At 37.0% G+C, this 13,767-nt stretch overlaps 1 protein-coding gene across 3 annotated transcripts in view; it reads right to left on the bottom strand.

Moving 5' to 3' along the window:
• Window positions 1-13,767, bottom strand: part of LOC124162077 (cytoplasmic tRNA 2-thiolation protein 2) — a 61,867-nt gene that overhangs the window by 20,689 nt on the left and 27,411 nt on the right. For all 3 annotated transcript variants that reach the window (XM_046538436.1, XM_046538435.1, XM_046538433.1), the window contains exons 6-7: window positions 13,182-13,313; window positions 12,116-12,265 (exon numbers count right to left, since the gene is read on the bottom strand). In XM_046538436.1, coding sequence (XP_046394392.1) covers window positions 12,116-12,265; window positions 13,182-13,313 — 282 coding nt within the window. The remainder of the gene's footprint in view (window positions 1-12,115; window positions 12,266-13,181; window positions 13,314-13,767) is intronic.

Here is a 13,767-nt window from a genome sequence, read left to right as displayed (position 1 = left end):
TATTAAGTTTTTACGGCAATATAGGAATTAAATTCTGTGATGCCATACGTTCCGTTTTTTTTCAACAAAAATACCTAGTTTTCCTAATAAAGCTTGATTAATAAATACTAAATGCAGTAGACTCTCGGTCATACGGATCGGCTTAGTCCGGACTCTCGATGATACTGATCAATGATCTTGAAGAATAAAAATATATTTGCTGCGATATTTTGCAAATACAAACGAAAATACGTAACTTTAGGTTTTAGCGTCTACATTCTTCGTGCGGATATGCCCGCAATACACTTCTGTTGTTCGTTTTGCAATAATAATGCGTTATTTGTCAAATCTATACAACATTTGCAATGATTTAGGTAGCAATGACACTTGTAACACCTGAGGAGGGAGGAGAGTGTCACTGACTTCCACTAGGCAACAAACACTACTAGAATGCCCGCGCTTTGCTTTGCAGATGTAAACTTTGATGGCGGTGTTCGCGATACTTCTTGAATACAGTATGATTTAAAATCAACAATTAAACATTTCTCACACATTTTTAACAAAATAGGAAATACTCACAGGCCTTTAGTTGTATTGCAAAAGTCCATCCTTCTTTCATTTTGTCCAGCAAAGTGATCAATTACACGTTCGTTGAAATCAGCGCTGGACAACAATTTCTTTCTGATTGAACACATGGCAAGGGCACTAGTCTATAAATAAACAAGGGACGACACAAAATAGGCCGACGAAAAATACGACCAAAAAGAACAAGGTGCCTGGACACAGAATTGGGACAATTTTTCCCTATATTTCCCTTAAAAAAACGAGCACTGTTGATTAATTCAAAATTGTCTTCTTGAATGTACACACAGCACTAAGAAACTTCTTAATCGCCAATTACGCACAATTAACTCCTCGAAAATGATGTCTGAACTCATTTCACTCCGTTCTTTCCGAGAGTCTTGCCGTTACTATAAGGACGACTCAAGGGAGATAGAAGTCGTGGTCCACTAATGCTGATTCAGCTGAGGGACGAATTTAAGGTCAGCAAAGGCATTCACGCAAACAAAGGACGTCACGGACCATCTCCTTGAGTCTAAGATTCATATGTGGTAAACACACGAGACGCCAACGGGTCGCATTTGGAATAACCGTGTCTTCGAAATCATTGCCATGATATAACAGAAAATAAGTTCTAGATCGTAAAAGAAGACGACTCGACTGAGCCACAGATGGGAGCTGTAAGGATTTCCTCACTGATATGAACTCTTCGAGGCCACTTAAATCAGACCCAAGTGGGCATTTTCCGTCAGATAGCTACCGCTCTGCCACTGAGGAATTAGGTGAACATGAACTAATACAACAAGGACGGCTAGAAAAATGATGAACCTACACACAAAAGGTGCATTGTACGCGGCACTTCATGACATTAATTGAATGACTCTATTTAAAGTCACGCTTAACGATTTAAATCATATTTAATCCTTCACCCTTTCACGCACGCAACTATTTCTTAAATTATAAATCAGTGGGGAATGTTAACTGATTTTTCCTAATACTGCAGGTCTTTTGATAAATTTATCTGAAAAATAGGTACCGTATTTCTAATCATCGGGAAGATATGAATACATTGTTAAGGCCTAAATATTATAATATTAGTTTCCCCAAGGTTCTTGAAATTCGTAATCATAACAGAACTGTGTCAAATACTCGAGAATAGTTTTCCTTCGTCAATACGGCCTTTAACTGGTTGGATTTTATGTGTTCCGGAATTCAAACACCAAAAAACGCAAGCATAATGGGATAATTTATTTACTGTAGCAATACCTACCAGTAATTAAAAATTAAAATCGTATAACTACACCCAGTACAGTGACCATTCTGATTCCGTACGTCCCTTTTCTGTGGCAGCACCAAGTAGACGCCAGATTGTACGCCCGCCGGCCTGCGCAGCGATGTCAACTCACACGTCGCTCTGCGCATTTTCGGACGACGTCCCAAGAGTTCCATAAGACACAACGTTAGACGCGTCATAGCACCAGCGGCCCCCACCACTACCACTCTCCATATAACTGCATGGGGATGGATTGGGACGTTCTGGCCAGCGCCCCACGGCTACAAATACGAACTTCTCGCGCTATTTCTTTTCGTGTTTTTCCAACACTTTCGATGTATGGGACTGAAAAAACGCTTTGATTAATCAGATGTATAATTATAAATTAATGGATATTTTTTTTTTTTACTTTTTCAAATATTTGGGAGGGGCGGCGTCCGAGAGTCCTTATGGGCAAACCGCCACTGCCTCTCAGTGAAAGGGGAAGGATGAAACATATACTAAATGTGCCTTAAAATGGTAAGAAAGAGGCAAACAAGTCATGTAATTAATGGTTAATGTAATTAAGGTTTTTTTTATCCATAGGAAATATATTTATAATAACTATTTAGACATTCCAACTTTCAATGTACACGAAGAAATGAGTTATTTTCTTACTGATACCTGGAATACATTAAGCATTATTTAAATATGATCTTAGGGAAATGTTAGTAACGACTGGAATAAATATCATAAGGAATTTAACGTAATAATTTTGCGCACATAAGTATTTTTATTTCTCGTATGATGAGACGCGTATAAATCTGTAGGATAATATATATCCCAAGGAAATGATTAGGAACGATGAATGCACCTATCCGTGTGTCTAAAATACTAATATATAGAACAATATGCATTGATCGTGTTTGGTAATATGTATTAAAGGTATAATCAAGAAGGTTATTTTGGAAGCAACTTTTAGAATACTCTTTCAGACGTAAATTCCGATTTTCATTTCTTCTTTATATGTGCGTTGCGACGCAGATACGTCTCGGTATTTCCGAGTACAAGCCGGACTACAGACCATCTGTCTCAGAATACTATCACGGGGAGAATCGCGTGACTGAGAACTTATGTTTCGCCTGTGTTCTGACACCGGGAGTCGGGGAGGTCGCGAACAATCGAGGAAAAAGAAGAATGCCTCGGTAAAATTTTGCGGGTGGTGAGATTAAGTCAAACTGGCCCATTCAAGGTAAAGAAGGCATAAGCAATACCCGAAGTTAGAGCGCGGCGAAGAACGTAGTTGCTCGCGCTGGCCGTGGGGACCGACTTTTGAAAGTGACTGTACATAAACGAGAGCCTGAGTCCAGGTCGGAGGAGACACTTCGCTGCTGCGCGTCTTGCGAAGAGAGAAAACGGATACAAATATTTATGGCTAAGGCATGGGACAATACTCATGAGGAAGAAGGAGAACGATCAAGTGATCACTCTGAAATCCTCTGATGACCTGGAGAAACTGTAAGCACTCTGCGAGTGAGTTATGTAAGTCTTCAACCTATCTTTACTGACAAAATGCAGAGTACTGCTAATGATCGTGGAGTTAATGGTGGCAGGTTCTTTGTCTTGCACCAAAATATAAGAAGTTTAAGAGCGAATTTTGATAAATTTGTGTTTCAACTAGTTAATCTCGATATAAAACCCGCTGTAATAGTTTTGACAGAAATTTGGGTAAATGACACTGAAGTATCTATGTATCAAATAACTGGCTATCGGAGTTTCGATGTGTGTAATAACAACTATAGGGCTGGAGGAGTTATTGCATATGTAGCAGATACTTATGAGTGTTTTTCTATTGATTTGGGTGAATTAAAAACTGCTGATATGGTTAAAATATCAGTAGGGATAAATGATTCTTATTCGATAAGCATTATTGGTGTTTATAGACTAAATTCTAACCCTGTTGAACATTTTTTGAGAGAACTGGAGAATGTACTAACCATCTCTCGAGAGAGGAATTTAATTGCAATTGGTGATATAAATTTATGCATATTAAAATTCAACGATATTTCCTTTGAATATCAAACCCTTATGGCTAGTCATGGACTGGACCAGCTTATTTGAGTTCCAACTAGAATTAGCAAATAGGGTAAAACATGCATAGATCATATTTTTTGCAGAAGTAGAGATAACTATAAGTATGAGGGAAGAGCGGACGATTGGGGTTTAACTAACCATCTTGCTGTATCATGTAATTTAAATATTAATGCACCCATTAACATATGCGAACGAGTTTATCGAAGCTATCGCCCGATAAACTTTAACTATCTAAATAACAGTTTGCAAAGAAGTGACTGGAATGATGTTTATTCCCAAAAAAATGTTAATGAAGCCTATGAAATATTTATAAACAAATTCAAATGCTGCATTGAAAAAACTGAATATGTCTCAGACAGTAACAGATCGGGAGGGATGAAAAATCCATGGATGACTTACGCTTTGTGCGGGAGAACTTCTAGGCGAAATTTTCTGTATAAAAAAATGAGGAAACACCCTGAAAATGAAAAGCTAAATAGGTACCATGAATCGTACAAACAAAGGTGATATAGGTATAAGGTATGATATTAAAAAGCACAAAAAAATATATTACAGTGACCTTTTTGATAGCAATGTCAATAATACAGCTGCCCAATGGCGCATTTTAGATTCACTCACGGGAGGAAAGCAAGGAAATGAGAATTATGTAAAAATTAGAACTAGTAATGGTATCGTTGTCACTGAGTTCCAGGACATTGTAAACCAATTTAGTTCACATTATGGTAAAGTAATTCAAGCATTGACCCATAACAATTATTTTGAAAGTAATACAAATAAATACAAAGAAATGTTCCCAACCTCCAATTCAATTGACTCACTGTTTTTTGTACCTACTGATGCGAAAGAAATAAGCAGCATTATTAAGCAATTGAAGTCTAAAAAATCTAAAGGTGTTGATAATATTTCTGCACAAGTTGTCAAAGCAGTAAATGCAAATATTTCGGAGGTCTTTGCCCATATTGTTAATCTAAGTATGTATTCTGGAATATTTCCTAAACAATTAAAAACTGCAATAGTGATACCAATTTTTAAAAAAGGTGATAAAATGAACGTAAATAATTACAGACCAATATCCTTATTATCTGTATTAGCTAAAATAATAGAAAAAGTTGTTAAAGTCAGACTTCTTAAATTTCTAAATCAGCATAATTTTTTCAATAAAAACCAACTTGGATTTATGAGTGGTAAGAGTACAGAAGATGCATTATTAAAATTCTGCTCAGAGCTGAACGACAGACTGAATAAGAACTGTAGAGCTGCTGGCTTGTTTGTAGACATTACTAAAGCCTTCGACTCCATTAATCGTAAGATCCTAATGAATCGATTATGGGAAGCGGGTATACGTGGAACCGCATATGATTGGTTTCAAAGTTATCTTTGTGATCGAGATCAATGTGTGCATCTCAAAAATTGCTACAGTGAAAAGATACGACTCACCTGTGGTGTGCCACAGGGTTCTGTGTTGGGACCCATACTATTTTTAATATATGTAAACAATTTATGTGCTGGCAGGTTTAAAGGTCAATTAACGTCGTTTGCAGATGACACTGCACTAAGCTATTCTGTTAATAGTGTTGATGATCTATATGAGCACATACAAAGTGGTCTTTTAACACTCAATAAGTGGTTTTCGGCTAATTATATGTTGTTAAGTGAAAAAACGAAATACAGTGGAACTTGTTTAGTACATGTCTGAAGGGACCACAAAAAATGAACGTACTAACCAGGAAAACGTGCTAACGAGGAAAGTAAATAATAGCAGTCGGGGTAATTGCAATCCGTGGAAAAGTCGTCATAATTACAATTACTATCGGTAGTTCTCGTTGGATCGCTTTCCTGAACTCTTTTCACCTTAATAATCAAGAAAATGAGCGCTACATTGAAAAACAATACTATGTGAATAAAAATCACAATGTTTCATAGATTTCCCGAAGACAATTACATGAAAACGGCGTCTTTCTCCCGTGATTTATCCTATATGTATTTGTAGAAAGAGGACAAGTAAAGCTAAGTCATTTCTTTTTTGTCACAGCATACTCGGAGAATATAACAACAACCCTGAGTATGTCAACGGGTTGTTTTTAAACATCATAAAAATTGGACAAAATTATATTAACCTTAGATTACGGCATTAGCCGTACACATTCGCTTCTGGAATAAAGCCATATCGATTGTTATATCGATCCATATATCGAATAATAACACGCAAGATTATTAGATTACGACGTAATTACAAGAAGATTTTATATTATACAGTTGAAATTTACTTTAAAAATTTGTTTAATGTCGTCTGCTTTCGTGCCGAGATCAAGTATTTTTAAGCTAAGCTTCGCATGGAGATCCAGAGCATCGTCTGCTCCCGCAGCAGTAGTCAAATACGCACGTACCCCGTAGCATTGACGTCGTGCAGTACTGCTTAAGATAAAGTGGGAATTGGATAAGACTCATTTCTTCATCACGATAACTCGTGCAATAGCAACAATTGCCCACTCGTGAAATTTGTGCGCAGTGGGCACTCCAGAGGCAACAGAAGGTGAGGAGCTCGGGGGGGGGGAAAATTGGGGCTTCTCATTGGCTGCAGTTTTGCATAGTCAGACATTCCTGATAAATTCATCACGTCATAAGAATTGAGAAATGCATTTGGATAAATCACGGTCGATGAAAGATATGTAGAATGAATGCAAGAATGTTAATGGCTAGTAATAATAAATTAAATCATGAATTCGGAGCTTTACGACTCTTAAGAAGATACTGGAGAACGAATTTCAGGTTGCGTCACGGCTAGCAATTGAGCGTACTAACCAGGAAAGCGCAATTTTTTCAAACGTACTAACCAAATACAGTCAAATCCCTTTATGACAAAATTCTAGGGACCAAGAAAAAATTTTGTTGTACAGAGGTTTTTGTAGTACAGAGGTATCCCTTTTACAGAAGTTATGACCCATTTTAATGTACTGAAAAGCTTTTTAGCAAATAAAGGACTGATATCTATTCATAAATTCACTTAAATAAGATATGTTACCCACATAAATATGGTAAATTTTCTCAAATTTACTTTAAAAATGTAAAACTTTGATATGGCCTCATTGGCATAGCAAGAACTTAAAGCCAATCACTAATTGAACAAAATCATACAAAGATTTGATAGGAGCACATTTAGGGACAAGTGTAATTGATATTTTTAATTATGGCGTTAACAAATAAATTTCTTTATTTCACTCACAAAATTGAAGAATTCTTTATAAATAATAATATGTTACAACTTCAGGTAACTCTGAAATTCAAGAAGATATATCCCAGTCTTCCTGGTAAAAGCCAGTTAAGAGCATTATTAAATATTAAAGATAATATCACAATATGTGGGCATTCCATGGAATTTGTAAAACTAAAGAAAGCTTTAAAACAAGTAACTCAAATGCTCTTTAGCAGACACAAGACTGTGCAAACAAAAGGATAGTAATTAACAAACAGCAAATTTACTTGCATATAAATAATAACATATCCCACTATCAACATAAATAGAACTTAATAGAATTTAGATGGCTGATGCTCTCAAAAATAAAATAAAACTTATTTTAAAAAATCTGGTAATTTTTTCTGAATGGTTTGCTTTCCTTCCAAGGACCATCTCACACAAATGTTGCTCACGCAGTTGATCGAGAGAGACTAAATGCTCAACAGGTATATCTCTCTGTTTTTACAGCCATTGTCCTCTCAGGTAGCAGCCGATACATGAAAGCCGTCTCGTCGGCGTTGAATATATTTTTCGGGGGAAAACTCGCCATAATCTCCTTTAATTTTCCACTCTGCCTCTGAGCAATGGCATCTGCCGGTGCAGACATCTCTTCTCCTGATATTCCCTTGCACAAAATATTGTGGCAAGTGCGAAACTTTTCAAGCCAGCCTTGTGATGCGCAAAATCCATCTTCACCTAAAGTCACGGCCAATTGCTTGGCTTTCTGGCAAATTAGAGGTCCAGTGACAGGGATATTCAAACTTCGTATTTGTAAAAACCATTTAAATGTTGCTTCATCAACCTAGTCGTAAGTTGCGGCCCGTAATCGCTTCCTCGTGGGATTCACAGCGTTGTACATGGTGCTTATTTCTATTTTGTTTCTCTTTTTTAAAATTGTTTTCAATGAAGACGGCGATATGCCGTACTTCTTGGCCACGTCCAATTTCTTCATTCCTGTGTCAACGTCTTTTAAAATGGAAATTTTCTGCTCGAGAGTGAATTGCTTTCTTTTTGGTGGCATTCTGTGAGGTCCCTACGAGTTGGAGAAATATTTGATAAAGACCCCCAAAATTAACCATAAAACACATTCTGATGGACTGCTAATGGTATCTTTTAACTTTTCGTTCACTATTACGAAGATTCTGAGACTTGACAATATATTTAACGTCACTTTTAAAAGAGTTATTGCTCCCGAGGACTTTCATCTGCTAACTCGGCATGTGAAACTTCGCAGAAATAGCCAATATCGTCAGTAATCGATAGGTCGATAGTTTCAGTCGATACCTACGTAATCGATCCACTGCATGATGGCCGTCATGTGAAAACGAAATGCAGACGATGCTAAAATGAAAAATATAGGTAATAGTGCTTTGTTAGCGACAATGATCAATCAACACAACCTTTAATCACATCCAAATTATCAATCTTATTTCAAGGAAACAAATTCATGGATTCAGCGATGAGGAAAAAATTGAAATATGTAATAATAATAATAATAATAATAATAATACGTCTTTATTGGGCGAGATTGGGACTAGAAAGTCCCATCTTCCATCTAACCCCTCGTCAAACATTAAATATATGCAGTTAAATACATTGTCAAGTTGCTCGTGAAATTACATGCAGAGATATTACATAAAAATAAGTAGAAGTTCCATTTTCAATCAACAATTAGCATTATAAGTTAACAAAGTTACTATTGACCAAGTGTAAAAAGATGTTAGTGAACGTGGGAAAAACCTAAGGATATTGACTGTCGTCCTTATTGGAAAAAACCCACTGCAGGAAAACGCCCACACAAGAAGGGGGGCGTGAAAAACCGGCGAAAACCTACTGAGAAAGCTAATGTAAACCTGAGTATACAAATACAATGAATTACATGGAAAATGTCACCCAGTACCTGTAAAGAAAAAGAAAATTAGATGAAGCCGGAGGAGATAAGTGATGAATCTTTCCTACTGTTCCCATGATGTTACATGTCTCGTTGTTGTTCTCGAAGAAGTTTTACGTGTAGTGCCTTTTTGAAGGAGGCGAGTGATGATAATTTACGTAGTGGTAGGTCAATGTTGTTCCATTCGCGGCATGCAGTAACAATGAATGATTTATTGAGTCTGACTGTCCGGTGGTGAGGTATAACGAGTTTTTCATTTCCCCTCGTATTTGAGTCGTGTATTCTACTAAGTGTTTGAAATTCGTCTCTGAGGTACGCTGGTGTATTTGTCTGTAAGATTTGATAGAGAAGACAAAGGATATGCATCCGGCGTCGAGAACTAGGCTTTAACCATTTGAGATCGTTAATATGATTGGTGGTATGATCTGATATTTGTAAATTAAATATGAACCTAATGCAGGCGTTGAAGGAGCGGTGAAGTTTATTCGACAGCACCTGAGATATGTCTTGAAAGGCAACATCGGCATAATCAAAATGGGGAAGTATTAATGTTGAAATTAATTGCTTCTTTAAGGAGAGAGGAATAATGTTGCTGAAACGTATTAATGGAAATAATGACTTATTCACTGCTTTACATATCTTAGTTATATGAGATGACCAAGACAGACTTTCATCAATGATCAATCCTAGATTAATAACTTCGTCGCAGTACTTTATAGGAGAATCGGAGATGTGTAGTTGCGGTAATTGATCTCTGTCGACTGACTTGAGTATTTTAGGATATCCAATTATAATAGCTTGGGACTTACTAGGGTTTATGCTTATAAAGTTGGATTTGCTCCAATTGTTGATATTTTCTAGGTCATTATTTAGATTACATATTCCATTGAACAGGCTTTTAACATTTGAATTTAGGTACACTTGGAGGTCGTCAGCATAAAGATGATATGTACTCCCTTTTCGAAAAAATTAATGCGTCTATCTCGAGCACAAATGATATCAATGAAATGGAGGATACGTAATCACAAACTTCATTATTTCGCTCTAAAGAGGTAAAATAATTGACTCGGGGCCAAAAGTTTATTTCGTTCTAGAGAAATTTTTGCTGTACAGAGGTTCGTTGTGCAGAGGATGAAAATACACACAACAATTATGGGAAGAAAATCGGGACCGTAACTTTTTTTCGCTGTATAGAGAACTTGTCTTCTACAGAGGTTCGTTCTAAAGAGGTTTGACTGTACTTTTGCCTGTATTTTGTTCCGATGGTACCGGGACCGAGAGAAATCGTCGTACTAAGGAGGAACATACTAACCAAGTTCCACTGTATATCATGTTTAGCATGAGTAAATCTATCTCAAACAAAAATAAAGTATACTATCAATGTGCAAATTGTATAAAAGATAATGTTACTTCCTGTTATAAATGTATTCTCATCGAACAGGTTAGTCACATAAAATATTTAGGCATATACTTTGACCAAAATTGTAAATGGAAGTCTCACATAAATAAATTAAAATCAGAAATGATTTACATTGTAAGAAAATTCTACTTCCTCAGATACATATGCCCTGAATCAGTGTTATGAATGGTATATTATGCTCTCGATAATTCAAGATTGCAATACGGAATAGCCTGCTGGGGTGGAGCATATTTTATCAACATTAAACCATTGATAGGGGCACAAAAAAGGGTTACCAGGGTTATAACGCGATCGTATAGGAAAAGCCACTCATTTCCTCTTTTCAAAAAGTTAGATATCCTCCCACTAAGGCATCTATTCATTTATAAAGTCCTCAGAGTTTTCTATAACCGTAGCGGTGAAAAGGCCAGACCACAAACTTATGACATCAGATCTTGGAGAAACTTTGATATACCTAGGCTGACGACTGAAATATATAGACAGTCATATCAATACTTGGGGCCAAAATTATGTAGTATGTTACCAAAAAATGTGGCAAAGAAGGAGAAGAGATGGGGTTTTATATCCGCAGTTAAAAAATGGCTTATGCAATATGAGGAAGTAGAGTTTCTACTAAGAAAGGTGTTATAAACGTTTTCAAATAAAGGTATATTATGTAATTCTTATGCGTTATGAGAGAAAGTGTGCTATGATAGTATGTGTTAAGAAAAGTTATTCATGAGTAAATTACTGTAAATTCACAATCGAATGCAATAGTCAAGATAACAAATCAGTCAATTAAACGAAATAAATGTATTTTTTTATGTATGTTAGCACCAGTCATGTTCTCAATAGTGTATGATGGTAGCCCCAAAACCTTTCCAAAAAGGGGTACCCATATATTCCACAATAATTACAGGGTTTATTTTTCTCAATGTAATGTATTGAATATGAGTGGAATAAAATTCTATTACTCTTACTATTTTTATGAAAATGTTGAGATACTCAATGAGATTGATGTTCGTAAATTTACAATCACACCCTACCTCTATACCTCCAGACCAGACTGCTCTAAGTGTGGAATAGGGCATAAGATTCGTTCAGGATATCAAGGAAGTGGAACAACAAAACCAAGATATTTGTATGCTTGTATGACGGGTCCCTACAGCTGAGCGGTTCACCGTGAGCACACAGAAGCGCACAATTGAACGAAATGTTGTCAAGGCAGCCAAGAAACCCCGGATTGAAAGATGTCACAGCATGCTTGGTACCACATTCCCAGCATGTCCCGGTGTGCCGTGAACATATTTCAATATGCTGTTGTTTTAACTAATGCTCCACTTCTACATGATTTGTTTACCATGCCTAGACTCTTCCGTAAGCAACCTACATGTAATCAGAAATTATTGGATTTGCACCAAGAATGTAAGTTATATACAATGTTTTGAGTATCACTATCTAACTCAGGAGGCAGAAATACATACAGAAGTAATACTTTTGTGAAAAAGTTTTTTCACTATTGCATAATTTAATCGGTAGATAATTTTGTTATCTTATGTCAATTTAAAAAAAAAATGATTTTCCCACCTCAACGTGGAAGTGATAAACTAAAAAAATGTACGTACATGTTTGAGTCAGCAACTGCTACTTGTTTACATGATTATGGTGTTCACCTTAGCACTAGCAGGTACCATTGTCACCTACCTTGCAAAGGGTGCACCTTTGTTGAGCTGGCATAGGGGGTGCCAGTTTATCTCCAGTTTTGATCACTGATGAGAAAGTCGATGGAAAGTCCGCCTGCAGCCCATGCAGGAAGTCCTCCGTGAGTCTCCTTATGCTGGCCATTCGTGATGCCTGCAAATACAACCAATGAATGCACACAGCTACACAAGCATAAGCAGGCCAAGCATTCAAGATAGCTCCAATGACAAAGCCTCAATCAATCATGCTGGCATCCCTGGCATCTTAAACACTGACATTAGAACCACATATTCCAAAAAAAAGTAAATTTAAAAGATACAGTGTCCGGCGTGATACCGTGGAAATCTTTGATATTCAGCTTAGTAAAACCACTTGTCTGTTTCACAACACTTTCATTTAAACCGACCATGGTTTCGGTAACTTGTGCCATTATCAAGGTACATAAGACGCATATTGTAATGATAATAAAAGTGGAGTGTATGAACTGATTCGTCACAATTGCTAAACCAAATATATTGGCCAGACTGGGAGGAGTTTTAAAACAAGAATGAGAGAAAATAGACAATGTTTTTTAAATAACGACGACTCAACAGGAATTGCAAGACATTTGAATGACGAACACCACAGGTGCAATTTTGATGCAAAAATTTTACATGTACATGACAAGGGGCAGAAACTGGATTTCTTAGAGCGGTTTGAAATTGTTAATTGCCCAGCTAATTTTAAATTATGTAACGACCATATGTTCCCATTCCACTCACCCCTCCTGAACATTACCCTACCTCCCACCCATCGCCCATTGACGTCACATTAACCTTGGAATGAACACACCCCAACAACCCCTCCCCTCCCCTTCGGAGAAACTCTACCAATATAAAAAGGCTGTCACCCAAGGCTACGTACCTTGATAATGGCCCGAGTTGCCGAAACCATGGTCGGTTTAAACAAAAATGTGTGGAAACAGACAAGTGATTTTACTAAGCTGAAAAGTAAATTTCATCAAATAGGAGGAAAGAAACAAGCATGCAGATGATGAACACAGTCGGTCACTTCCCCTCGTCACACTCACCTTTGTGCAGAGAGAAGGCACAGTGACAGGAACAAGCTTGTTGAGCACACAGAAGAAAGCAATTTCCTTGCTCATGAACTCTTTCAATGGCCGCAGAACCATCACAGCAGAATCTCGAGCATCACAGAAACCCTGAGCAAACAATGATAAAAACAGAGTGAAACAAATAGGCATATGAAGCTGGCTGGGTACCAATCTGTTTAGTTAGTAACGTTCTTAAGCTTAATAGCAAATCTTAACAGACCATTGGCACCCATATTGGTAATGACAGTCTTGACAGCCAATTTGCAGACCTTCAAAAATTAATCCAAATAGGAGCAGGTAAATACGAGCGCGCAAATAGAGGGACCGAGACATTGACAATTTTGTGGCTTCAGAGGCAGCATGAAGGAGGCGTAACTGCATGAGGAGACGAGAGTGGATTAAAGAGATTGCGAATCACAATTGCAGTGGCCTCATGTTGGGACTTCATTCAAAGGGACGTGAAACTGACTGTGGAAATCATCATAAATCATCATAGATTATTGATTTATGACATACCTTCTACCAATCCTTGCATTTACATAATGATTACAGTGTTGTACAT

This window comes from Ischnura elegans, chromosome 7 (genome assembly GCF_921293095.1).
Source record: "Ischnura elegans chromosome 7, ioIscEleg1.1, whole genome shotgun sequence".
NCBI lineage: Eukaryota > Metazoa > Arthropoda > Insecta > Odonata > Coenagrionidae > Ischnura > Ischnura elegans.
Note: the sequence above shows the minus strand (reverse complement) of the source record. Positions and strands in the feature narration are given on the sequence as shown.